Source organism: Peromyscus californicus, unplaced genomic scaffold (assembly GCF_007827085.1).
Source record: "Peromyscus californicus insignis strain IS unplaced genomic scaffold, ASM782708v3 Scaffold_16__1_contigs__length_79575227, whole genome shotgun sequence".
Classification (NCBI taxonomy): domain Eukaryota; kingdom Metazoa; phylum Chordata; class Mammalia; order Rodentia; family Cricetidae; genus Peromyscus; species Peromyscus californicus.
The window spans coordinates 12,298,101-12,324,327 of NW_026294458.1; the positions used below are offsets into that span (position 1 = coordinate 12,298,101).

Below are 26,227 nucleotides of genomic sequence, written 5' to 3' on the forward strand. Positions count from 1 at the left end.
CTAACCTTACAGATGAGCAGAATGCTGCAGAGATTGCTTAAGTGACCTCAAATTCCCATAGTTACAAGTGGCCAAGCCCAAAGCAAGCGGGCTTTTTAGTTTAACCACTGCCACTCAACGTATTATAAGTGGTTCTTTCTACTGTTCATTCCTGCTCTGTACTTATGTACAGACTGTAAAACATAAGAAAATCTCCTTGAGATAATTCTTGGCAAAAGGTGAGTAATTTACCCATTCACCAAACGTTTTCTGAAACAATTTCAGGGGCTTTATACTACTTAAGAGTTACTCATAATTACTGAGAGATGATGAGCCGTACTTATTGTTGATTTCAAAGAGAACCCCCAAATTGCCCAAAGCAATACAAAATAATCCCTTTTCTTGATGCTCAACCTTATTTTTCTCTATATTGGCTGTGCAAGGGATCACAAATGATCTTTATCAGCATATTTATGAGAAATCATCAATTACACACTGGCACAAAATAAGATGGCTGCCTAGACTTTGTGAAAAAATAAAGCATGCTTAAAGGCAGACACTAAGAGTTCACACAGAGAAGATCTGTCTGGGGTCAGGCCCTGAGTTATCGGGTTGGCTGGGCTATTCGTTATGTATCAGTGGCTGTTCCGTCTCTTATGTAAGATATACCCAGGATTGAAATCTAAAACACATCCACAGTCCTGTCTACTCCTAAGCATTAGTTCTCTAGACTGAGAAGGGATTTCTGAAAGGCCATTTTGGGTACAGATTACCACTCGGTAATAACCACAGAACAGAATTCCTGGAGGATGTGTCGTTGAATTTGGTGTCGTAAGTAGACTCCCAGACTTCTCTGGATTCCTATCTACGAGTCCGAGCTCAGAATGGTATGCAGTGGGGATGCTACTGAAGTTTACCTTTCCAGTTTAGAGAATTAGAACCTGGCACATATTGCCCACTAACTCGGACCATGGTAACAGCACTGAGAAAGAGGACAACTATATACTCATCCTGTAAGTCAAAATCGGGATGGAGAGCACAGGAGTATGTTCTTCTCTAGTACGGAAAACAGTGCAACCAATAACTGGACAGATGGTGTCTGCAAGTTCTAACTTCTAGATCTACATCCTGGAGAAGCAACTGGTGGACTGAGCTGCTACAAGGGTAGTAGGCTACCCCTATTCTCCTGGTCTCTGATCTCATCATTCAGAAAGTTCTTAGAGAGTCTGAGGTGGATCTTAGACTTGACATCACAGACTTTCCCAGGGATGGCTCTGCTCTCCAGACATGTACTACCTTTCATAGGTCTACTCATGATACCTTCTGCAGTACCTGGTCCCAAGAGAGACAGGCACCAACGACAATCCTTAGGCCAGGCACGGAGCAGGGCTCCAGCTGTACCCCCGGAAACATGAACAGTAGGGGAGGAATTGAGATTGGTTACCCAGGTGACAAAGCAGTGTCCCACATCCTCAGGCAGCTGCTCGTACTTCTCCAGCTCTTTGAGGAAGATGCTGCAAAGGGAGAGAAAGGCTGCGTCAGACACCTCAGTATAGAGGACCCCACTTAGAGGACTGTACTGGGGTCCATACGATAACCATGGCTCAGCCACACATGATCCTGTGCTTTGTAAGAAAGGCGAGGAGCTGGCTTTTACGTTGGAACTTGTTTGATTAACATTATGGTAATTAACTAACTCGTGCTACTCAAAACAGTTCCCCCTCAGAGGTCTGAGATGAAAATAGATAATGAAATACTGTAGCTGTATTAGACCTTTCATTTTATCAGCAATTCCAAATTTATTGTGTCAATTCAACTACTCTGAGCATACTGTAAACATTAAAAAAAACCAGAAATATTAAGAAAACCCAGAATGAACCCAAAGATGAGATGAAGGAAAGTTTAATCCTTTATTGGCTTCTTTATAACTTTCAGCTTTCTTCTTCCACTGAGAGCAAGGATTGTCATACAGATATCATAAGGGAAGACTCTAATGATGGGGGAGGGGAATCGCAGTATATGTTAAAGTGGAATCACATTACTGGCTTATTGGACATGTGGGTGTCTAAGTCATGACTCTTTTCTATAAAGAAATTATAAAGAAATGATCACTCCGACTCCAAATTAATATATGAAATAATAGTGTTAGATTTAGAGGACGTAAGTTCTCACGAGCCAGCATGACTAGAATGAAATTTTCTTTTTAAAATGTACTCAAGATCTTTCAAACAAAAAAAAATTATGAGGCCTTAAGGAAGCTTACTTCTGGGAGTGAGAAATGATGTAGTCTTTACAAGGAGCAATTTGATACAATCAAATTTGATTGACTCATCACAGTCAAAATGTTTTCTGGAGCCTTGGAATGTCTCCATATAATTTATCTATACATATAAGATGACACATATTCTAGAACAACAATAATGTCACCATTTATGATAGCAAATACGGTCACTAGAGAACAAAATACCTGAGCTAAGGCATATCCACAGAACTGAATACCTTACAGACATATCCCCACCCCTACCCTCATAAAAGACAACACTTATTTTATCTGTTCATATGGAAGATCGCCTTGACAAAGTGGAAATAGTAAGGGGTGGAACAAATGTACAGGAGACCATGCTATTGCCTGATGTCTCAGCAGGGACTATGTATTCTATTTCCAACCCAGGGAACTAATAAAACCATTGCCATAGAGAACCAGGTGGTGGAAGAAACAGGGTGGAAGCTGAGACTTCACAATGTTAACTTTTCTGTGTAATCTTAATTTAAAAATTTCATGAATGTGTACTTTAAAAACTAAATTAAAATATCTTACATTATCCTACTACTTACCTCTACCATCAGGGAAAAATGTTCATTTTGATTTGACTTATTCTGTATGGTTACCATTATCCATATACTTTGGCTATGATATAAATCAATCTTATAATTGATTAAGTGGTTATAAATGTTATGCATGTTGTTTGTGTTTTCAAGGATACAGGAAGACACTTTGGTGGTTAAAAAAACTATGTGTATAATTTAAAAATATCAAGCAAGAATGTTAGCAGTCATTAGTAGGATCGTGAGTGACTTTTTTCTTCATCAATCTGTAATTTAAAATTTTGTCTACAATATATGGTAATTGCTAGATTAATAAAATAAGTCAGGCATTTAAAAATTTGGGGGGGCTACCAGAAGAACTCATTTGGTGATACTCTTTTTCCTAGTAAGTCTGAATTTTAGTTTCTTAAACTGACTCATGGAGCAAGAACATTTACAAGTGCAATTTGGGCTTTAGAAATGCAAACACACAGTTTCAAAATCAATACAGTGTCGTGTCTCTGCTGCCTTTAAAAGACTGCAGGTGAAACATTTCATATGAGTTCTAAAATAGAAATAGGAAGAAGTGCTAAGTACTGCTAGAACTAAGGACCAACATTAGCTCAAAGCGCAAAGGGAAAGAAACATTTCTGTTGCACCAAGGCAATTAGGCCTGTTTTCATGTATATAAGTAAGGAGGTGTGTGTGTGTGTGTGTGTGTGTGTGTGTGTGTGTGTGTGTGTGTGTGTGTGTGTGTGTGTTTTCATATGTGCATTTCTTTTATTCTCTTGAGCTGAGTTCTAATATACATTTCTTGTGTGGTCCCTGTCACAGGGAACACCAGATAATATAAGCACAATGTCTTCTGAAGAGGCTCTTCACAAGGTGTTGGATAGTCTATATAAGGTGATTCTACACATTGGCATTTTATATGAATCTCAGAGAAGATATGGGTAGGAACTCAGCTCTGAGCCATGGTGGGCTGCACAGTGCCCAGGGGAGGGGCTAAACATCTGGGAAACTGGGTAAAGAAAATCTGAGCTGTTCTTAAACAAGGGATTTATTAAGTGTTTTAAGAAAGGATGACCTGGGGGAAGAGAGAGCTTGGAACAAGAGAGAGGGGAGAATCTGGAGCCAAGAACCCAGGATACCACACTCAGAATGCAGGATGCCTCCAGGTCCTCAATTTCAGGATCTCATTTTTCATATGAATACTAATATTCTTGCTTCAAGTCCTCTGAATTCTGAGTCCTCTGTCATACAGGCTGACCTTTACCAGTGGCCAAAGAAACAACATATACTTTGGACCCCAACACTGTGCCGTGTATAAATTGTATTTTTGTTCTAGAAGCTGCAAAGCCACCCAGAGTGACACAGAGTTCTTCTCTTTCCTTGACGTATGACCAAGATCAACCGACCAGGTTACTTCAACATTAATTTTAAGTACACAGTGTTAACTGTAGCTATTGAACTGACTCAAAATGAAGATGGTGCTATGCTTTTATTTAGAGTCCTAATAATTTAACTAAAGTAATACTTTTTGTGAAAAACAGCAGCCAAAAAAAAAAAAACCCCACAGGAAGATGCTTCATTTGAAAACCTTAGGAAATGAAAATATTTGCTCAGTTAAATGCATGGTATGATTCTATAAGACCTTCCTGTGGAATAAAGAAGTTAAATATTTGAGAATCCTTATAAGAGATTGAAGTCTGAGGAAATGACTAAAACATGACACTTGTATACTTTTTGGGCAAGTAATAGTAAGTCTGTGAAGGAATGGATACCTGGATTAAGTGGTAAATGCTAGGGCTGTCCCCAAGGGCTATGTGGCGGGAGATGTAGATGATCGGATCTCTTCAGCAGAGTCTGTTTATTGATGCTCATTGCAGACCCATTCACCATTCTCCGATATCCGGCTATTTTCTGGGACTGGTATGAAAGGGACATCCCTCTTCAAATCATCTTTATGGCTTGATGTAGGTCCGAACGATGGGTTTTCATTCCTTCCTCCCCCCACTTCCTTTTAAAGTCAGAGTCTCATATATTCCTGGATGGCCAAGGCTGGCCTTGAATGCCTGTCCCTTCTGCTGGGACGACAGGCATGTGCTGCCACACTTGCCTCCAAATGACAGCTTTAAGGGCAGCTGCCATCAGCTTACCATTCTGCTGCTCCCAAGAGTCATTAGCTGTGCCTCCTACAACCAAGAGCATGCTACAGAATCAGGGCTCCCTGTGGTCCTAAGTACGAGGAAGTTTCCTCAAGTCTCATTGTCTTCATTTAAAAATGTTAACTTTGTGGAGTTTGGAGAATTTCATAAGCTTAGGCAGATAAGGAACCCAACCCACTGTTTGGCACACAGTAGGTACTAACTTAGTAATAGCTCATCAGGGCCAGAGATAGTTAACTGTCATAAACCCATTCTCTCTATAAACACACATAGCTCACTCTTTCCAATACATGGAGAGTTTCTGGTTGGGAGTATACCCCGCTAAGTCCTTGCTGAAATCTATAGCTGGCCACCTTCTCCTAAATCAATCCTGGGAAAATCTTGACAGGTTCCAAGGGGATCTAGTACCTAAAGAAACACTGGGCTAAGCTGCTTTCTTTAGTGCAGGATGCCAATGATGTGATGTTGGAAGTGGACATGGCACACGGGGCTTCCCAAGCTTCCCTGGAAGAGCAACCCCACTGGAGAGGGCAGCAGACTTGTCTAGAGATGGACACACCTGGCTCTACACTGCCCTCGGGAGTTTGAGAATCTGCGTGGTGTAGAAATGCTTCCTGGGTAATTCTAACAGACCACATCTGGGGCAGCTGCTCTAGATTCCAGTGTGCTTCCAGCTGACATGTCTTCCATCACCTCTGTAGGATTGGACTTATCAGGAAAGGCTAAAGAGTGGAACAACTCTTGGTTTGTGCTGGACATTTCAGTCCAGAAGTTTGCAGAAGACATCTATTAAGATCTCAGTGTCATGGCTGCAGGAAAGCGGAATACGAAACTACTTTTAAAATGGGAAGCTCATGACGAGGACAGCTTAAGTTGGTATGGTCAATAACACTCCACCTCCATCACTGAGATGTGCTTAAATTACAGCCTAAGGGCTGACGACCCTCCCACAGATGCGGAACACTCCCCTGGCTGCTCTGCGGCAACATCCTGGCCCTCACCCTGTCAGCGGTTGCAGGCTGTGGAGGGAATGAGCAGAGCAAACGGCCTAAGTTTCTGTGTGAATGCCTGGGGCTCTTTTAGAAAGGACTGAAACTGCTAACGACATTTCAAAACCTAAGCAATGCCCTCACCTCTTAAACTATCACGATACAAAGTACTATGCAGACTTTGGAGGAATCCTGGGAAATGACACCTCTAGCATGTTATTGACAGAACTCCTCTCCCTGAGTTTTGCCAGGGAGCACGGTGGGAGCAGGACCACCCTGAGCCTCTCGCCGATATTCTGGATTGTAGTCTCACTGCTTCTGGGGAAGCCTCCCTGGAAGGGCTCACAACCTTGCAAGGGTAGGCCAGATGTGGCACATGAGAATTGTAAGTGCATCCCAAGGGGAAGTTGTTAGAGCCCTGGTGTACATGTGCACTTGCTGGAATGCCAGGAATGGCGAAGGTTGGGGCAACAATGAACAGCACCCATAAAACTTGAAGGTAAGGCCGGGCAGCGGTGGTGCACACCTTTAATCCCAGCACTTGGGAGGCAGAGCCAGGAGGATCTCTGTGAGTTCGAGGCCAGCCTGGTCTACAGAGCGAGATCTAGGAAAGGCACAAAACTACACGGAGAAACCCTGTCTCGAAAAACCAAACCAAACCAAACAGAACAAAACAAAAAACCCCTTGAGTTAGGAGTCCAGGACACTGCTTCCTGGTGGAGCCAGGCTGGATTTCAGTGTTCACACTGGTGGAGCTAGAGTTTAAAGATTCATTAGATCCATGCAGATTTATAGCCTAGACTCCAGAGGCTCCAGGCTGCAGGGGCTAAGGGAGGAATTGGAATGACAGCCTCGGAGAATAGTCAGGAGTGGACAAGTACGGGGAGGAGGTGAGTTATCTGCCACAGTGTCAGCACTCCTGGGTTATCTAGGCTGAGCCCCGGCTTCTCAGGCCTGCTCTTCATTTCACTCTAGAAACTTTAGTCTGGGTGAGGGGTGATTGGGGAGGTGTGGCATCCGATCTCAAACAGCAAGAGCAAGCATTGCTGCTGAATGTGTTTTCCGATACTTCTTCACTGTGGCTCACTCATGGGATTTAGATGAATTATTTGCCCGCGTTATACCATGTAATGTTAAAACAAGGTAAAAGTGAAAAAAAGTACAACGTTATTTAGTAAGACGCTGCTTAGCAACAAGGCAAGAGAGTGACAAAATGAGCACAATTGAAACGAACATGACCGTGACGCATCCAATCGAGTGCCTCTTCGTCTGGGCCCTTTAATTGTGCACAGTTGGCCTCAGCGCTGGAAGCTTCCAGAAAGCACAGATAACAGCAGCAAGATCACAGCGGCCTTTCTCTAGGCTCTGCTTAAAGCTGGTGGATATCCTTAGACTGGGGGTTTGGGACCCGGGAAAGCTCACAAGTCTTTCTCCTAAAGTCCAGATATTAACAAAATGACGCCTGCGTTCTCGTCCGCGCCACCCGTGGCTCCGAGCAGGTCAGAAATGTAAGCGTCAGCTTCCATAAAACAAGGCGACAGAACTAGATTATCATTGAAGTCTTTGAACTTTCCCGTCTGGCATCTCTGTGAATTCCGGTGAAAGGGATACACCAGCTAACACCACAGGCATTCGGGCTGTGTGCGCACCGAAAAACGCACACTTTAAGGAACAAGGCTGCCTGTGGAAAAAGTAGGGGCAGCCTGCGGGTGGCCCCCAGGCAAGAGCTGCACAACCTCTTCCTCTCCACTTGGGGGAGCCAATGCCTCACCAAAGGCTGTAGGTCAGCCCACCGTGCTTCAAGAAGTAAACCAACTTATGTGTGGCAAAACAAAAACAAAAACAAAAACAAAAACAAAAACGGGGAAGACACAGAACCAAATCCAGACAAACGTGTGTGTGTGTGTGTGTGTGTGTGTGTGGTGTGTGTACATGATGTATATGTATTATCTTTTTTCTGTTTAGCTTATGAGAAAACACATTTTGAAAACCACACCTTGCGTATGCCCCTGAGTTAGAGCTTCTCCCAGAAGGCCAGTCTTGCCCTCCGCTCCTCACTGTGCCCACTCCACGCCTCATAACCAGTCTCCTCACCTACTACTCACGACGCCCATCCCCACCATCCCTTCTTTTTCCTCTCCCCTCACCCCAAATCTTCCTTCCCTCCTTATTATCCGCCCACTTACTCTTCTTCCTCATTTCTACTGTCTAGGTATTTTGGTTCCTTCTCTCATCTTACCACACCCCCCCCTCTCCTGTGTGCCCTCCCAGTCATTTTGACTCAGATTACCTCCACATGCCACCTCCTTTCTCCCTAGTCCCAAAGACATGCCTGTGAGCACCTAATAGATGGGTCAGCATCCGACCCTGACCATCACAACCCAGGCCTGGTCTGAACCTCACTTACAAACTCTTTTCCCGTCCTGCCTGTTAGACTTCATTCCCCTGCCTTGGCGGACACTAGTTCAAATCGTCCCTTTTCATCAAAGAAGGCATCTCTCCCTGTAAAATCTCTTTTAGTTCTCAAATGCCCCCTCCATGAAGCCTGTCTGGTGACTCTGTGGGACACCACTGTCTTCATTCATTCTTTTGAGCTGATTTTTTCCCTTCCTCATCCCTTCTCAGAACTTCCTGCTTCTCACAGCAGGTCAGAGTCTGGGTTAGATTCACCACTGGGTACAGTTTCATTTCCTAACCGGAAATGGTTCGACCAAAAGAAGAAACTCTAGGAAAATGTTCAAAATATGGTCCTGCTCAGGTATGGCGGCCACACCTTTAATCTCAACCCTCAGAAGGCAGGGACAGGGGGATTGCTGTGAGTTTGAGGCTGGCCTGGTTTTATAGTGACTTTTAGACCATCCCAGGGTATATAAAGAGATCTTGTCTTTTAAAAACAGCAGTCAGCACTTAGTAGCTCTCCTGGCATCATGGGCTTCTCCCTGCTGTGTACCCTGACTGCTCGTGACTGTTCCTGGCTGACCCTGGACTGGCCAAATCATAGCTTCCAGACATGCCTACGGGGAAGGAGTGTGGTGCATGGGGGCAGGGAGGTCTACTGGCCTTGGTTGTTGGTCCCCAAATTTGCCCTTGCTGAAAATAGATTTTTTTCCAGGTTATTACTGTAGAGGTGTGGGACCCAACGGACACAGCTGTAGAATAAATAGGTGGAGATGTTCCTTAAATGGTTAACTGTGAATTAAACTGGCTGGATTTGATGGCCGCACTGGGCAGCAAGCGTGACAATGTTTAAAGAGTGGGGGAGAAGAGAGAAGATAGAAGAGGTCGTTGTTAACTCCCCGAAATCCAGGTCTGATCTTGAGGGGAGTGAGTGCATGTGTACATGAGAGTTTGTGTGTGTGTGTGTGTGTGTGTGTGTGTGTGTGTGTGTGTGTGTGTGTGACTCTGGCAATGCACTGTTTCCTCTCTAGTGTCAATCATAATGGAAGGGAGCTAAATATAATAGTTGTGAGGACCCTCTGGGCTCTTACAGTACAGACTGCATAAAAACATTTTTTTTCAAACTCATATGAATATGACTAAATCTCCAAATCACTGAAAAGGAAGAAACAGAGCTGGAATTTAGCTGAAAGAGAAGTATTCTAACAAAAAGCTGTCATGATTGAAGCTGAATATCTAACAAAGAAAAGAGAAAATAATTATTTTTTTAATTGCAAATTTTAGATTAGGTAAAACTTTACGCTTTGGAGGATATATTTATAGAACACACTCTTTTGTCTAAGTGTTCCAGGAAGGCTTAGCAAAACGTTATGAAAATAGGCCTAAGTCCTGTGTAGACAGCACAGACATTACCTTTTATTTAGCTGTTTAAGAAGGGGATAAAGTGCAGTGTGGAGAGGAGAGGGCCGGGGTCTCACCCCACTTCACCTTCTAATTGGGGTGGAACTACTGCTTTTAGGTACTAAGTCCTAGGTATCTTTTAGAGAAGTAGAGAAAGCAGAATCTCTGTGCTTAACATCCACAGAGACAAAGGTTCTTGAGACAGATCCCACCCACTTGGTAGCCATTTTTCGGAGACACCATTTAGATGGCTCAGTAGGAACTGCTGAAATGTAATCCAGGTATCCATTTCCCAGTGACACTGCTAATTATGCCACTAAGGTGGGAGTGACCACTGGCAATTTCTTTCTCAGGATTAGTCTCCCACAGTCCTCCCTCCTACCCTACCTACCTTACGCTCTGGACTACAAGTGGATAACCTGGGCTACAGACGAGCCATAAGGGTAGTATGTTTCTCTGACAGAGAGCACTGAACTGCTCTGCTGAAAACATAAACAAATGAGTTAAACAGAGCCCCTGACACATTCTGGTTAAAAAACTGATGGTTCCAGACAAGTACAGTGTCCCTAGAGAGTAAGTAAATAGGTGTTATGGCAACTGCATGTCTTCCTGTGAAGAAGCTCCAGGGAAACTCCTTCATTTAGAAATCCCATTATTTTGCTGGTCTAGGAGGCTCTTGTAGTAATTCTGGAGGAAAATCATATATAGGAGCTTTTCTCTGTTCAGAGATGTTCACAAGCCATTAGTCAATTATGACTTAAATGACATTAGCTACAAGTTGGCAAGATGTAATTTTATTTTTCAGCTCGCCCATCCATCCGTCCATCCATCCATCCATCCATCCATCCATCCATCTACTCTGCAAATATTTACTGTAAGTTTATGTGGTACCGGGCTCATGGTACCAGATATTGGATATACAGAGAATGCCATGGTCCTCCCTAGTTTATAGTCTTTTTATTTTCTAAGTTTGGCCAATTACCATTTTATCTTTATTTATTAGTGATTTTAGAATTATTATATTTTCTCTACTAATCAAAACCTGTGTGGCTTAAGTAGAAAGCACACAGTACAGTAAAACACAAGCCCACAGCTTGACAACCTTGGATGTTCCTTCGAATTGTTGATAATTTAAAACATTAATTTCTTTTAGTCAGTAGCCTTCAGAATCCATTGGAGTCCCTCGATTTAAACACAGATCTACAGTAATACAGCATTATTACTAATATCAATCATTACGTCACACTGCAATACAGTGGCTTTGCTGATCAGAGAGTGGGATACAGGATGCTCTGCATAAACAGTCAGCTGTCCTTGATCAGGATGATGTCCCAGGCTGGCCTGGAGCCCTAGGTCCCCTGCTTCAGTCTCCTGAGTGCTGGGATCATGGGTATGTGCCACGATCCTCCGCTTACATTTTTATTGTCTTTTCCTTTCCTTTTTCTGCCATACTATCCTCTTTCTCTCAAGTTTTACAAAATGCTGCTCACTCAACTATTCATTTGTTCAGGGGTCTGATTTTTACAATGTTTATTGCTTCTAATTTACTATAGTCAGGGAAACTATCTAACCATGAGGTAAGGAGGCTGGTGGGGAGGACAACGAGAAACCCAGGGGCTGGTTTTCACATTCGTCTGGTTCTTTTATTATTATTATTATTAAATTTTTAAATTTATTTTACATACTAACCACAGTTTCCCCTCCTTCCTCTCCTCCCATTCCTTCCCCCCACTCCCCTCTACCTCCATCATCCACTCCTCCTCCGGCTCCATTCAGAAAGGGTAAGGCCTCCCGTGGGAGTCAACGAAGCATGGCATGTTGAGGCAGGAGCAAGCTCCTCCCCATGCACCAGGGCTGAGCGAGGTATCTCACCATAGGGAATAGGTTCCTCTGGTTCTTTACAGTGTTCTGAATAGGTAACGTGTTTGGCAGTGCTGCTGGGAAAAGTCCCTATTCCCTCCATTCACAGAGTGCAGATTTCACATGGTTTAATTTGAATTTAAAAAGAATTTGTTAGAACTACATTTTGTAAGTTATAGTTAGGATTACAGCTCTTTAGAGAACTATAAAGCCATTTACCATGGCATGCTAGAGTGACACCCTGAAATCAGAATAAGAAGCAGAGCTGAGTTAGATATTTCGTTATTAACTGTTCAATTTTAAAGTGAATATTCTTTCCCCTTGATTTTGTAAAAGCAGAGTTCACAGGCAGTGCATACATGCTGTGGTATCCAGATGTCCATATTTAGCTAGTGTATTTGTGAGATTTGTTAATGACATTCAAAGACCACAGCTAAACAAATAAAGTGATGTGATTTACCGTTTGCCCGTCTGATATCTTCTCAGGCATCGTGGAGGATACGGTGTGATACTGAGCTGGGCTCAGATGATAGAATTTGGGGTCAAAGGTCAAGAATGGACTTATTAGAGTCTTATTAACGACTGTCATGAAGACAAAATACTGTGTCTGGAGACTGCTGGGTAAAGCAAATAACGACGTTTATGATGAAAAAAAGGAGAGTGGGAATTTTTTTTTTGAGTGGGAATTTTTATCAATACTCTAAAAAGGCAGAACACATGCTCCGCCAGCCCTGAGTTTCCTGACAGGTTAGCACATGGTGGGCACTAAACCGCTACCTTGACAGGGACGTGGTATCACAGCAGTTTCTCTCCATCCCTCTCAGAGTCCAGGATTCTTTCACACCAACTCTGGCTTGCCTGGGGCGGGGGTCATTCTTAGCATAGAGCTGTATGGAAGTTTCATTTTTCCAGAGTGGGACGGCCCAATCTGGCAGCCATTTTTTCCACCCCTAACTATTTAAATGCATTAAAAGTAAGAACAAGCCAAACTGAGGTCCTCAGCAGTTCAGTAGCTACACATATGCCCCGGTTACTGTGTTGGACACTGTCGTCCAGTCTTGCCTCAGGGTGGTTCTCCACCTGGGCACACGGTTTCCTCGGGACTCGAGAAGCTGGCTTTTCTATCCCCAGAGTTTCTGTCTCAGCTCACTAAGTCCCAAGACTAGCCTCACTCAGCTTTCTCTACTGCAGACTCCTAAGAGGGCTCAAGGACTTAGTGTCACATTTTTATCCCCTGTGTCTCAAGATTCTCTCTACTTGAATTTTAGCAACTGAGTTATTTCTACCAGTTGGTCACACTATCCACTAGTAGATGACCATCTGCTAACAGCAAATATGTTTGGCATGAAACAGAAAAGATTCTTATATCAAGCTTGGAGCTGGAAAAACGGGCCATGAGGTTTTAGTGTTCTATAATTCTACTTCAACAAAAACATAGTGGTGATTGATTATGTCTTCTGTAAGTTATCAAGGAATGTGACGTACCAAATATATATATTTGGTTGAGGATAAGGATGACGGGATAATCAGGAATGGAGGACAGAGTTTGAGACAAAAGCTGAATGAGACAAAATTTGAAACCGAGAGACCACGAATAGAAAATGGTTAGTCCCCGGTGAACGCTGAAGGCAGGATTTCCCACAGCCTTCATGGGGGTAAAGCCACTCTTGCTGCCTCAATGCTCTGGTAACCAGGTTAACTGAGCAAATGAGGATGCTGCCTGCTCCTCCTGAGAACTGAAAGGGCACTGCAGAATGATTACTTCTTGTTCCACTAAGAGTTTTGTACGACTGTGGAGACAGGGTGAACAAGAAACTGACTCCAAGATTGACGGAGTAAGAAAGACCGTGTCAGGTAGAATAGAAGGCTTACCAGTGGCTTTGATCCACTTGACAGGCAGCCAGATGCCTGGCATTTGCACCTTCAGTGTGCTCAACTGAAGCCCCCCCTCCCAACATACTTGTTATGGAAGTCGTAGATCTCCTGGATGTTGCCAAAGATGATGTGCTCTTTATTGAGGATCCCAGGTGGTATCTCCTCCACACCACTGGTCATTTCCCACAGGTAGGTCTGTAAGACAGGGACAGAGTCATCACTGGCAAGCATGCCACAAGAAACCGAGACAAAAGAGACCCCTCAAGCATGTGAGGTAAGAGTGGAACTGGGATTGCATATGGAGTTCAAAAGGCAAAGCGTTTAACAAGTGGAACAGAGAAAACCTGGCCACTCCATCACTGAAACTCAGCATGGCCAGGCACTAGTCTTGTTATTTATTAAACCGGTGTCACGGTTTGTACTTTGAAATGAGGTGCCTGACATACTCCCCTTTCCTCCCCCCCCTTTTATTGGTATGGGTCTAGCTCCTACTTGAGAGAAGTGTAGAGCTTCTTTTCAAAAGCACTTTAAACTCGCATGCATTTGCACTTGGCTCTGGGAGATCTCTCCAACTGCCTTTTTACTTTCCAGCAGAATGGCAAGAGAGCTGGGCTGCTCTCAGGGGATTGACAAGGGCCTACATGGCACTTCTGTACTGGAGCTGGAAACGGATCACTGCAGGACTTACCTCCAAGCACTCATGTAAGTCCCTCACATACGCCTTCTCTGTTTGGAGCAGTTCAGCCATAATGAATCTAGAGGGGAACAAATGGCCTTTCAGTTGCTTATAGATACATTGCCTCCTCCCTTCCAACTTCACTTCCTCACCCTGGCACTTGTGACACTTGAGTCTCCTGCTTTCCACTTCACCAATAAAGCTCTTCCCTCTCCCGAGTCCCTCTCATCCTGGTCATGTGCTCTCCATCCCTTCTCCATGTCTGTGACGAGCTGGTTCTGCTTTGTGCTTTTTCCACTCGTTTCTACAGTGCTGATGTGCACGCGCTGTGGACCATATGTGTGCACAGGCATATGTGCACAAGATGTAGGGCTGCTCACACTGCAGCTCGGCAGCTAAACAGTCAGAATTGCAGTTGTCTCTTCCATCTCCCAGATCTCTCTGAGAGCTCCCAGAATGCTCTCTGCTCAGTAGTTTACGGACTTACACTGAAATAGTTCAGTACTCAAATTAAACAGGTTCCAAGTCAGGCAGAGATGTCCAACTGAGCTCAGGGCTTTACCAAGTTTTCTGGAAAGAACCAGGTTATATTTATGGGCTGTTCAGTCTCTGGTATGACCACTCAGCACAGCTGCTGTAACACGAGAGGCAGCAGAGAGATAAGAGCAGATGTGTTCCAATGAAACCAGGGCATTAAAAGTCTTACATGTCCCCATACATAGTCTCTGTTTGATTCCTTCAACCAGTTAGTATATGTAAGAATTATTTTATATTACAGACTATATAAAACAGAGGGTGAATCCCTTTGACCTGTGGCCACAATTTGCTGATCTTGACCTTGGCTGGTTCTATTCGATATTTAGGCAGTGTCTCCAGTGAGATTTATTTGCATCACACATCTATGCACACAAAACCGGCATGCCCCATATTAGTTAACAGTGTTAAGTGATTCATGTTCTTCAGAAGTTTATACTCTGTATCTTTCTTTCCTTTTCCTCCCAAGACAGGGTTTGTCTGCATAGCCCTGGCTATCTTGGAACTCATTCTGTAGACCAGGCTGGCCTCAAACTCAGAGATCCTCCCGCCTCTGCCTCCTGAGTGCTGAGACTAAAGGTGTGCACCACCATCACCTGGCTGTGCTCTGTATCTTTAAGGAAAGGACTCCCTCTTTGGACCCCTAAATAACATAACGGACTTGAGCATGGATGATGTATGGCTTCATTATTGTGCATCTATTTTACTTTTTAATCTCCATATTTTTTTTTGTTTTGTTTTGTTTTTCGAGACAGGGTTTCTCTGTGTAGCTTTGCGCCTCTCCTGGAACTCACTTGGTAGCCCAGGCTGGCCTCGAACTCACAGAGATCCGTCTGGCTCTGCCTCCCGAGTGCTGGGATTAAAGGCGTGCGCCACCACCGCCCGGCCTCCATATTTTTTTTTACTAGAAATAGTGCTTGTTAGTTGGTGTATGATAATCTAATTGAGTTCAAACTATATATTTAAACATTTATCTTACATTTTTAGTATCAGTTTTTCCTATAGTTCACGCTCTAACGCCTATTTTTAGGTGTTCTATCACATGAAACATTTGAGAAACTATATCCCCAAGGTGTGGGCTTTTGAAAACACGACCAGAAATCCTATGTGGGCAGCATCTTTCCCGGGATCTTCATCTTGACGGGCTTCCCCCTAAAGCAATGTGTCACTCTAATGGTGGCTTTCTATTAAAGGATTGATTTAAAGACTTCACTTTTGCAGAAGTCAATTAACCACTCTCTTCTTACTCTTCCTCTGTTGGCAGAGTGGAAAGTGTGTGAATACTGGAATTAGACAAACAGGAACTGAATTACAAATCTGTCAATCACTAGAACTAAGACCTGCTTCACCAGGCCCCAGGACTTCTTATCTATAACACAGCTGACCACCCAGGACTGCTCCAAGGATTGAGTAAGACAGTGTGAGGAAACTGCCTGGTGCATAGGATCCTGGGAAATGCTCAGAGGTCAGGTCTGTAGGTTGCTATGAAACCAGGGAGGATCTGAAGGAGCACAGCTGGCCTTGGGAAAACATTTTTGCTCTTTGCATTGGCTTCCATTTTTCTTGTTCTTTCTCTCCACCTCCTTCCTCCATGTTAACCTTCTTTATAATGTACTCCTCCATTCTCTCCACTGTCCCAGAAAGAAGCCTGGAGGGCCAGCCAAATGCAATCCTCTCCATGGCTTCTCTGTTACGGCTTGAATTGTGTCCCCCATCTCTCCATTCCTCAGATCTTGACTTATTTGGAAATAATCTTTACAGCACAGAATAGGGTGGGTTTCAATCCAAAATGGCCAATATCCTTACAGAAGGGGAGATTTGCACACAGGCATAAACATTCAGGAGGAATGGCACATGACTGTGAATATTCCACTAACAAATGAAGGGGGAGGCCTGAAGCAGATCTTTTCCTCTCTACCCTCAGAGAGAACTGAACCTTTGCACTCCTTGGTTTCAGCTCTCTGGCTTCCAGGACAAGTATGTTTCTGTTGGCGAAGTCCCCACGTTGTGGTACTTTGTTACACAGCTCTACAAACCAATGCAACCTCACACGAAGGACAGTCTGACTTCACAGACCAGCTCTTGTTCCTTCAGTCTTAAGGAAGCTGTGATCCCTTTTTCATTTTGATAAAATTAACTACTTAACCTCCCCACACACTGATTTCTTTCCAGTTTCACTCAGAATATAATAAAATATTCTTCATAAAGCTCCTCCCATGATCTCTGCATATGTGTGATTTTTATAAGCTCAACTTAAAGAAAGTAAAACATCAAGATATTGTAAGGTTGACATAGCTCATTCTTCACATGTTCAAGGCCTTTGTAATTCCTGAATGTGAAGTGTGGGTCAGTAACTACCCTCTAACCAACCGATCAAAGGGGCAATGCGTTCTGCTTAGCTGCGGCCAAGATTTACTGAGAATATATCCTCGGGGGATGGGATCTAGGATCCCTGTGGGTACCCCAACCTGCAATTGTTGAAGTTTCTTCTATAAAATGGCATAGTATCTGCATATAATTTACACACATCCCCCAAGCCCTTTAAATAACTTCTAGATTACTTATAATGCTCAAGACAGCATAAGTGCTACACAAATAATTGCTATATTATACTGTTTAGAAAATAATGACAAGAAAATAGTCTGTGCCTGTTCAGTACAGGCATAATTTTTTCCTGAATATTTCTAATCCAGGGCTAGTTAAATGGGAGGATGTAGGACTCATGAATATAGAGGGTTGGCTGAACTTGGGAGAATGGAGCAGGAATCTCGTGATAAATTGGTCCCAGCTCTCTAAATGGATTCCGACCCTAGCCATTCTTATTCTGATTCAATGTATGAAAGTCTCAGGCAACTTCGGATTCTTCCATAGTTCTTGACTCCATCTCTATCTCACTTGCCTCTTATCCACATGGGCCAACTGTGACAGAGGAGCAAACTTAGGTACCAACTTTACCCCTGACCTCTACAACTCACTCGCAGGGCCAATTTCAAGGTACATATTCCTTTCCATTTAAAATATTATTCACCAGGCAAAGATTGGAATCCAAATATAAAACAGATGCAGGGGTGGGGGAGGAGAGATGTTATAATCCCTTCCATAGCACCTTATTTTCTTCTGGCCCAAATACATCCCTAAAATGCAAGTAAGAAAACTGATGCTATCAATTGTTTGTTTCTCTCTCTCTCTCTCTCTCTCTCTCTCTCTCTCTCTCTCTCTCTCCCCCCTTCTCTTCCTTCCTCTCTCTCTCCCTCCCTCTCTTTCTCCCTCCCTCCCTCCCTTCTTAGTTTCTTTTTTAAGATGGAGTCTCATTACATAACTCAGACTGGCCCTCAAATTGCCAGTCTTCCTGTCTAAACTTCCTGAGTGCTGGCATGAATGGTATGCATCACTGTATTCAGCTATAGGGTTTATTTGTTATGTAATTTTGGATACCTTCTTGTCCCTCAACTAAGGTTTAAGTTTCCATATCCAATAATATTCCATAAACTTCTCCTGGTCAACTGTGGTATCCCTGTTACTCTGGGAACCACTGGTTCATACAAGAGCATATAAAATATTCCTTATCACCAAAGAGTTCATAATCTCATTAGTGAGGCATGACCAGAGAGAATCAGTAAAAAAAGTGTAGGTAGATGTTCAGAAAGGGATGGAACAAGGGCAGCAGAGGACGCAGGTGGGGGTTCATGGAAGCATATGGTGTGAGCTCAATAAAGTTGAGATGGGGACCAAATAAATTCACACACACGCACGCACGCACGCACGCACGCACGCACGCACGCACACACGCGCGCAAACAAAGAGAGGAAAAGAAAAACCAAACCAAAACCAAAAGAGGAGGGTTCTAGGCCGGGAACGCTGTATGAACAACTGTATTTAACGTTCTTGTCGATAACGAAATCAGCGACAGTGACCTGTCTACAGTGTGTGACTTGAACTGGGAAGCACTCTGAAATAAAACTGACTTAGGTGGGGCCAGGTGGTGGAACGCTGAGGAGTCTGGTCATTATTCAGAGAGCGACATGAAACTGTTGGAAATCTGGAGCTAGTGAGAGGTGAGAGACACGATGGAAGGAAACATGGTCTATGCAATGATGAAGAGGCAGAATTCTGGATCTACTTGTTACATACTGATCATGGCATTGGGGGAGAGTTGCTCAGCTTCCCTAGGTCTGATTTCCGTTATGTGAAGTGGTTTGGTTTGGCTACCGTTGAGTTCTTGACACTGTGATGCAAAATTTGATGGTCTAAGGGGCAGATGCCCCGCCCTGGGAAGCCCCTGCTACATGAAGAGCACTTGGATACAGTAGAGAATGGAGAGGCTGAGAGGTCTCTGGTGAGCCTATCTCCTCAAGGTCTATCTCTACATCTACAGGTAGACAAGATGACATGTCAGCTGTCAAAGGGATGGGTAGCAGGGAAAACAGGGAAGAGCCTGCTAGCTGCAGTGGGAGCCCCCCTCCCCCCTCCGTCACCTCCTGTCCCCTCCCCCCCAACATACTCTTTCTTCCGAGCTGACTTCCGTTTCTCTTCGTTGACCTCGTGGTTAGCGTCCCGGAGCTTAACCTCACGATCTGAAAGGCTTGCTGGGATGATGTCCAGTTCTAGGTCCTTGTTATCCTGCGTGAGAAGTGTCACAGGGGTCACAGGGGTCAGCTCGCCTTGGGGAAGCCTTAGGAAGGCCTCTCAAATGAATTAGGGGAAAGGGGTGAAAACAACCTCATGGAAGGTGACAAGATGGGGGACCCCACAAGGTCCCACCCACAGGCCTTCTTCATAGGGTCATTCTGCCTTTCAAGTAAAAAAAAAGGTATAGGACGTTCTGGCCAAATATGTAGTGCTACTGTCTGTAGCTCCAGGCATTATGTTATCTGTTTTCCAGGCCTCTGATTAAATCTAAACACAAATTAGCCAGAATTGGTTCTTCATCAATAAAATAAATGTGAAACAGAAATACAGGAAAACACTAAAAACCTCCCATTTGTCAAGAGAAAAGAAACTGCTTTTTATTGAAACAAGCAGTCTCCCATGGAAACAGGAACAGAATACCCAATCAGTGACTGAACTCTGTAATTGCTCACCCCTGTTTGCTTAATCCATCATTAGTATTATGTATGATGGGACCTACAAAACAAAAAACCCCAAACCCTCATTGCCTGAGCGAGGCATTATGAACCTCAAATTTTAATGGTTTGACCGCTGCATTCGAGGCTGCTCTATCTCCAAGCATGGGATTGTTTAAAGATACATGAATTAGAACTCCTAGGATTAAATGCCACGCCGGATTTAGCTTTTAATTCATAGGTTACCGACCTCTATTATAAAAAAGAGATTAAAAGTCAGTCTTCCTTTGCTTCATGGAACTTGGGACCTTCTTTTGGTTGAAGTGTCAAGACAGCCTTTACACACACTGTGCCCCTTATTCCTGAGAATCAGTCATATACATCTGAGGGGCTCTAATCACTGGCTCATTAACATAATTGGTTAGATGATAGTACTGATGAGACCCAAATAAAGGGTTTTGTCCTCAGAGCCAACAGTTAACTATACAGAAAAAAAAAACCCCTCTGCTTTGTATTCCTAGGTCTTGCTCCTGGCCAGCCAATTCTGCAGTACATATAAGATTAATCATGGGGATGTGTAAGGGGGCTTGAGATGAATGGTTGGTTAAGGTCCCCCAAACCTATTAAAAATGCACGAGGCTCATAGGGTCCACAGCTCGGAAGGACTGCCCGGGAAATGTGCTCCCTCAATGGTGAGCAGGCTAGCAGTACTGAGGGAGAGAAGGAAGGAAGGATCTGCAGTGGCCAGCACCTGATACGCACCTCGGTGTTGACTCCCAGGGCTTTCTCCAGGGAGTACCGGTACTTCCCCATCCTCAGCGAGAAGTCTCGGTAGTGCTTGTCCACCGTGGTCACCCATTTCCTTATCTCCGTGGCATGGATGTGGCCCTTTTCCACAAAGCTGTCCGCGAGCTGGATCAGAAGCTTCACCTTCTCCTTTGTTTGCTGCCCCAAGAGACGACCCAACATTACTGGATCACATCATTTCTCAGGCCCCTTTTCCCCAAGCCCCCTCTGCTCTGCACAGCAGCCATAGGTACCTCTCAGCTGGTAACTGGGTTTGCATGGTAGCTTTGTCACTCAGCTTTTGGGTGGCCTAGACCAAATTATTTAAATCTCTCATGCCCTACCAGTTTCTCCATCCACAAAATAGGAATCCTAACAGCACCTGCTTCAGAAAGTTACTGAGAACTTGAATGGGCCAACAGTGCCCTACTGCCTAGAACATGCTTGGAACACAGCAAGTACTCTCAGGCGCTCCTGTAAGAACCCGTGCTGTGGAACACTGTGTTCCAGGCATGATGTGGCCACCACCCTCTTGGACTGTCAGCAGCTGTGATCACCTACAGGAGAACAGTCCAAGATTGGGTCTACTGACCTTCCATCATGGAGGATGGGCAGGGCTCCCGAGGCCCTTACCCTTCCCAAGGATTTATGGACAGTTAAAGGTTATTAGGGGGAAGGACTCTCAAGGCCACGCCAATTCCAAAAGATATATAAGCAGTTAATAGTTGCTGGAGCTCAGTGACATTTCCTTCACTGGTGTAGTGGCTTGTAAGTTTCCCACACTCCTGTAAGTAACCCCTCATACATGTTCCCATTGAGAGGAACTGTTTCTTTGGTCTGTCTTTCTGGTGCCTTATCCGGGTGAGAAGGCATTTGCTCATGTCTCCAGAAAAGGTTCATACAACTAGTTAAGTCAGAAATGTTAGCCATTGATATTGATGTGATGTGAGGGTCTCTAATCTGAATTTAGTGACTTTATAGACTTATAGAGCATGTTATGATCGCACCTGAGACTCACAGGAGTTTTAAAACATCTTTAGGAAGTATGCAGGGGGAGAAGAACAAGTATCCGTGAGGTGACAGCAGCATTTGCCTTGGACCCTCTGTTCCCAGTTCCTGCCCGTCGCTGTACCGAGGCAGGGGTTACACAGCATGGATCTGATGACCCTAACTAGCAGACTTCTATCTGCTTCACTATGAGATTTTTCCCTTTGTCTCTGTTCGAGGGAGATAAAAGGGGTTAATGTAGTAGGTGCCTATTACAGGGCTAACCAGGCAAAAATCTGACGTGGGTTGGGTTGACTTTGTAACACGAATTTGTTCAGCATTTACTCAGTCTACGGTCCTCTGCGAAGAGCTGCGGGTTGGACTTGGGGGCAGTAAACAAATGGAGAAATAAAGTATCTAGAGGGGACAAGATTTTTCATACAGAACAGTCGACGGCTCGGGGCATCATGTAATTGAACGTCAAAGTCAGAAGAATGTTGTAACAGAGGGATGCTACAATACAGAGGATGAAGGCAGATCTGCACGGGAAGGCAGAGAAGGCCTGCTGGGTAAGGCAGGGAGCCGGAAGTGACGAGTGCGGCCAGCACTTGCTCATCTTTTAGCATGAGTTTGAATTTCACAACTAAAATTTATGAGAGATGCCTGAGAACTCTTAAAGAAAATGAAATAACATTTAAATGATACGCTGGAAGGAAAACGTTCTTTTAAGAAAAGGAGGTCCAAATTTTGGACCATGCTACGATCTAGAAAACGGAGGTTGGAAAATCGCGAGAGCTGCAGTTGAAAAGAGAGCGGATCTTTCCCACCTTGCAGGGCCGTACATGAAGGAGCTGCTGAGTGGGACACCGAGGAAAAGCAAACCACAGCCAGGAAGGCTGGTGCCACAGGCACAGCTGCAAAGGGTGACCCTAAGGTGAAAGGTTAGGGGGAACTGGCAGATACCACCTTCCTGCTGTGTGTTCTGGAAAGTTCCAGCACAAGAGGAAGTACTCAGCTGCTAAGTCCAGGACTGAGAAGTGGAAAACAAGAAGACTCTACCTCCGGTCACCAAACTGTTAGTACCAACAAGAAAGCTGGTAGCCATGGAGTTAAGCTTTGCAGGGTGCCCAGATGTTCCACTAAAGGTATGCCTGGAAGCTGCTGAACCACAGCAGAAGGACTCTGCCAGTGTGTGAGACAGGAACACCATCAGCACTCTGGGATCCTCCTTAAGGAGTACCATGGGAGCAAGAGGGTGGTTCTCCTTATGCAGGGGCAGTGGCTTGCTACTTGTAACTGGATCATCCCCCTCAGTGGAGTTCCTCTCTATAGAACACATCAGAACTTGTCATTGACGCCTCCGTAAGAATTGATATCAGCAATGTGAAATTCCCAAACGCACTGACGTTACTTCAGGATGCACCCATGGCAGCCCAGACACCCAGAAGGTGAGCTCTTCACCACAGAAAGAGAAATAGGAGGTTACCGAACAGCACAAGGTTGATGTTCTCCTTAGCAAGTTTGGCCCAGGATCAAAGCTATGCCTCAGTTCCTGGGCTACATGTAATCTATTTTCTCACTAACAAATGGAATTTACCCTGACAAATTAGTGTTCCAAACATCCTACCAAGAACCTAGGCAAACAGTTGATTCATTATGGCAAAGCACACAAAAGACAGCCAGTCTCTCCCGACTCCACCATCCCTACCCTCTCACAGTCCTAACTATCTCACATACACTTTTCCAGGCTCGTCCACACCCCTTCCCAAGAGAGAAGTGTCCAAGAGGGGAGCAGAGTGCTCTGTCTGACGCATGGACAGGGGCACAACACAATTAGCCTCTCCTTTTTCAGCACGGTGGGCTGGCCAGGGGCTGAGAGTCAAGGGCTGGAAGGACTTTGGAACGGAAGAGAAAAGGTAGGTGTGAGGTTGGAGGAATATCCCTCCACCATGAACCGGCAACAGTAACTACACCAGGAACTGGCTAAGACAAGAAACCTGGGAGCCTGAAGATGTGGCATATCAGTTCTCTTAGGGTTCTTATCTTTTTCCTGGCTGGGGGCGGGGTGTTCTTTCTGGTTTGTTATTTTCTTAAAAGAGCTTGATCTTTGTTTTACCAATCAAGAAACCCCATTCTATATAAAAGTCCTGGAAGTAGCTTCTCCCTGCTCCTGGTAAGGTGACCTCACTTCAGATGGTGTCTGTAGTGGGGGAACAGCCATTTTGCTAGTGGAACCTGAATCGGAAGACAGCAAAGCTGACTCAGATCAATAAGGAGAACGCCTGTGACTGAGATTACTCTGCGTCCTGGAGGAGGCTAGGGAGCGGACCGTCAACAGGCGGTGTGGTCAAGCTCTACCCCACCTGGCCCCACCTGTCTCTGCAGGAGCCCATCTCTGAGGTTCTCCACTCCGAAACCACAGCTGTGCTGAATGTCATCCCCTCCTGCCGTGGGGATAGCGCCTGTGCACCCTACCCTCAGCCAACAGTCCTCCCTGCAGATAGGGGGGTATACTCCCACAGTTCCATGCACAGGCCTCTGTTTCAGCATGTGTCTCATACAGTTGCTTATGTGTCCTCGTCACTGGGCCTGAACCTCTCCTAAAAGCTGAGAGAATACCCTCCTCATCGGTCTATCTTCACTGTCTAGAAAAGAAGAAACACACTCTAAGAGGTGAATGGAGGGGTGAAGTGAGCGGATGCAAAATCTAGTGTTCAGAGGTGAGCAAAGCTAAGATCACTCAGCCCAATGGAACACAACTATGTGCTGTGGGATAATGCTATGGCACACTGGTTTAATAAAACGCTGATTGGCCAGTAGTCAGGCAGGAAGTATAGGCAGGATAAGCAGACAAGGAGAATTCTGGGAAGAGGAAGGCTGAGTCAGGAGATGCCAGCCCACCATCTGGGGAGCAGCATGTAATGACACACAGGTAAAGCCACAGAACACATGGCGACATATAGACTGACAGAAATGGGCTGAGTTTAAGTGTAAGAGCTAGTCAGTAGTAAGCCTGAGCTAATGGCCAAGCAGTTTTAATTAATATAAGCCTCTGAGTGTTTACTTGGGTCTGAGCGGTTGTGGACCAGTGGGACACAGGAAAACTTCCAGGTACAACCATGGCCGTGGCCCCCACAGAATACAATCTGAAACCACGTGAACTGTCACATTCCCAGCTGCAGCTGATGAGACCAGAGGCAAAAACTTGTCCTGCCAGGACAGCCCATCAGTAGGTGGCCAATCACTTTTCAGGTGTCCTGGCTTTAAAAGCCTGTTTGAGAATGGACATTGATGGCAATGTGACTCAGCTGAGGGTGTGTCTCTGGTGATCTCAACTACAGCGACAGGACACAGGTGGCAGTTGTGGAGTAGAGGTGAAAGCATAGGAGAAAGGAGAGTAGGAACGCCCCAGGGCACTCTGGAGGCAGAAACAGGACCACTCGAGCTCTGGTTTGAGCCAGCACGGGGAACATAGTGAGACTCCTACTCCATCACGTTCCTCCAGACAGGCAGGAGTTTGGTGCTGATGGCGATGTGGAGCCACTAGACCCTCCACACGCTGCTGGAAAGCTGCTTGGGAATGGGAAGCTCCTCAAAATTAAACAGAGAGGCACCGTGTGACCTGGCCACTTCACTCTCATGTATACACGTAAGAAAACTGAGGAAGAATGTGCTCACACCAAACTTGTAGGTAGTGCTAATATTCATTATTATTCCTAAGACCTCATAAAGCATAAAGTTCATAAAACTAAGTATTATTCATGTGAGAAGCAGTAAGTCAAGATCCAGCCGATAAACGATAAAGCTCTATCTGTGTAACGAACTATTATTTAGTCATTAAGAGGGACGAGGTGCCGACACACATTCAAACATGGGTGGACCACTGAAAACATTGTGCTAAGGGAAAGAAGCTGACAGAGGACTACATACTGAGTGACTCTAGTTAGAGGAAATGAACAGCACAGGCATCTGCCTGAGGAGAGAAGGGAAGGAGGGATTTTACTCCTAACGCTTAACTCCTGAGCTCCACTCAGCTGTGGCAATGATTACAAAGCTTGTGAATATACCAAGAAAACCCCCCACTGGATTGTAAAAAGAAAACAAAAATCTAAAAACAATTTCGTTTTTAGAAGAAACAGCATTCTGTTAGATGCTGAGACGTTCAGCCTCCCTGTCATCAAGTGCCGGTTCCCCTATAATTTTTGAAACAATAAAAAGTATCATTTGTATTCTTCTAACTAGATTGCCTATAGGCATACCACAACGTGCAATTGTGTGTTCTTACCCTTGCCAAACCTCTGTCTCATTTTTATTCTTATATTGGAAGTTTTTTTTATATATATAAAATTGCCTTTCTATATTCGGTGTTTCTATATTCCCCTTGATCTCATTTTTTTTTGAAGCAGAGTATAATAATTCAGTATAACCTGTTGCACTATTCAGTTGTGAGGGCCACCATACTTCTCTGTCATTCAAAGTCAGTTAGCTTTCCATACCAAATTTTCATTTCATTGGTTATAGCGACTAGACGCCAGAGCTGACTGGCTACTGGAGGTTTGCCCCCGGGGAGTTGACTGAGGTGAGGCTGGAGGCTTCAGGCAGAGGCTCCTCAGCTGGGCTGTTACCCAGTAGATATTCTGACACAAATAACTGAGATTGAGAACATGCTAGACAGGAACTCGGTAACCACTAATAGACATAGTTCAG

The 26,227-nt window shown here is 44.6% G+C and overlaps 1 protein-coding gene across 24 annotated transcripts in view; it reads right to left on the reverse strand.

The window, feature by feature from the left end:
* Positions 1-26,227, reverse strand: part of Kalrn (kalirin RhoGEF kinase) — a 612,231-nt gene that overhangs the window by 218,413 nt on the left and 367,591 nt on the right. For all 24 annotated transcript variants that reach the window (XM_052740404.1, XM_052740400.1, XM_052740397.1 and 21 more), the window contains exons 22-26: positions 20,510-20,692; positions 19,186-19,304; positions 14,163-14,229; positions 13,560-13,669; positions 1,424-1,493 (exon numbers count right to left, since the gene is read on the reverse strand). In XM_052740404.1, coding sequence (XP_052596364.1) covers positions 1,424-1,493; positions 13,560-13,669; positions 14,163-14,229; positions 19,186-19,304; positions 20,510-20,692 — 549 coding nt within the window. The remainder of the gene's footprint in view (positions 1-1,423; positions 1,494-13,559; positions 13,670-14,162; positions 14,230-19,185; positions 19,305-20,509; positions 20,693-26,227) is intronic.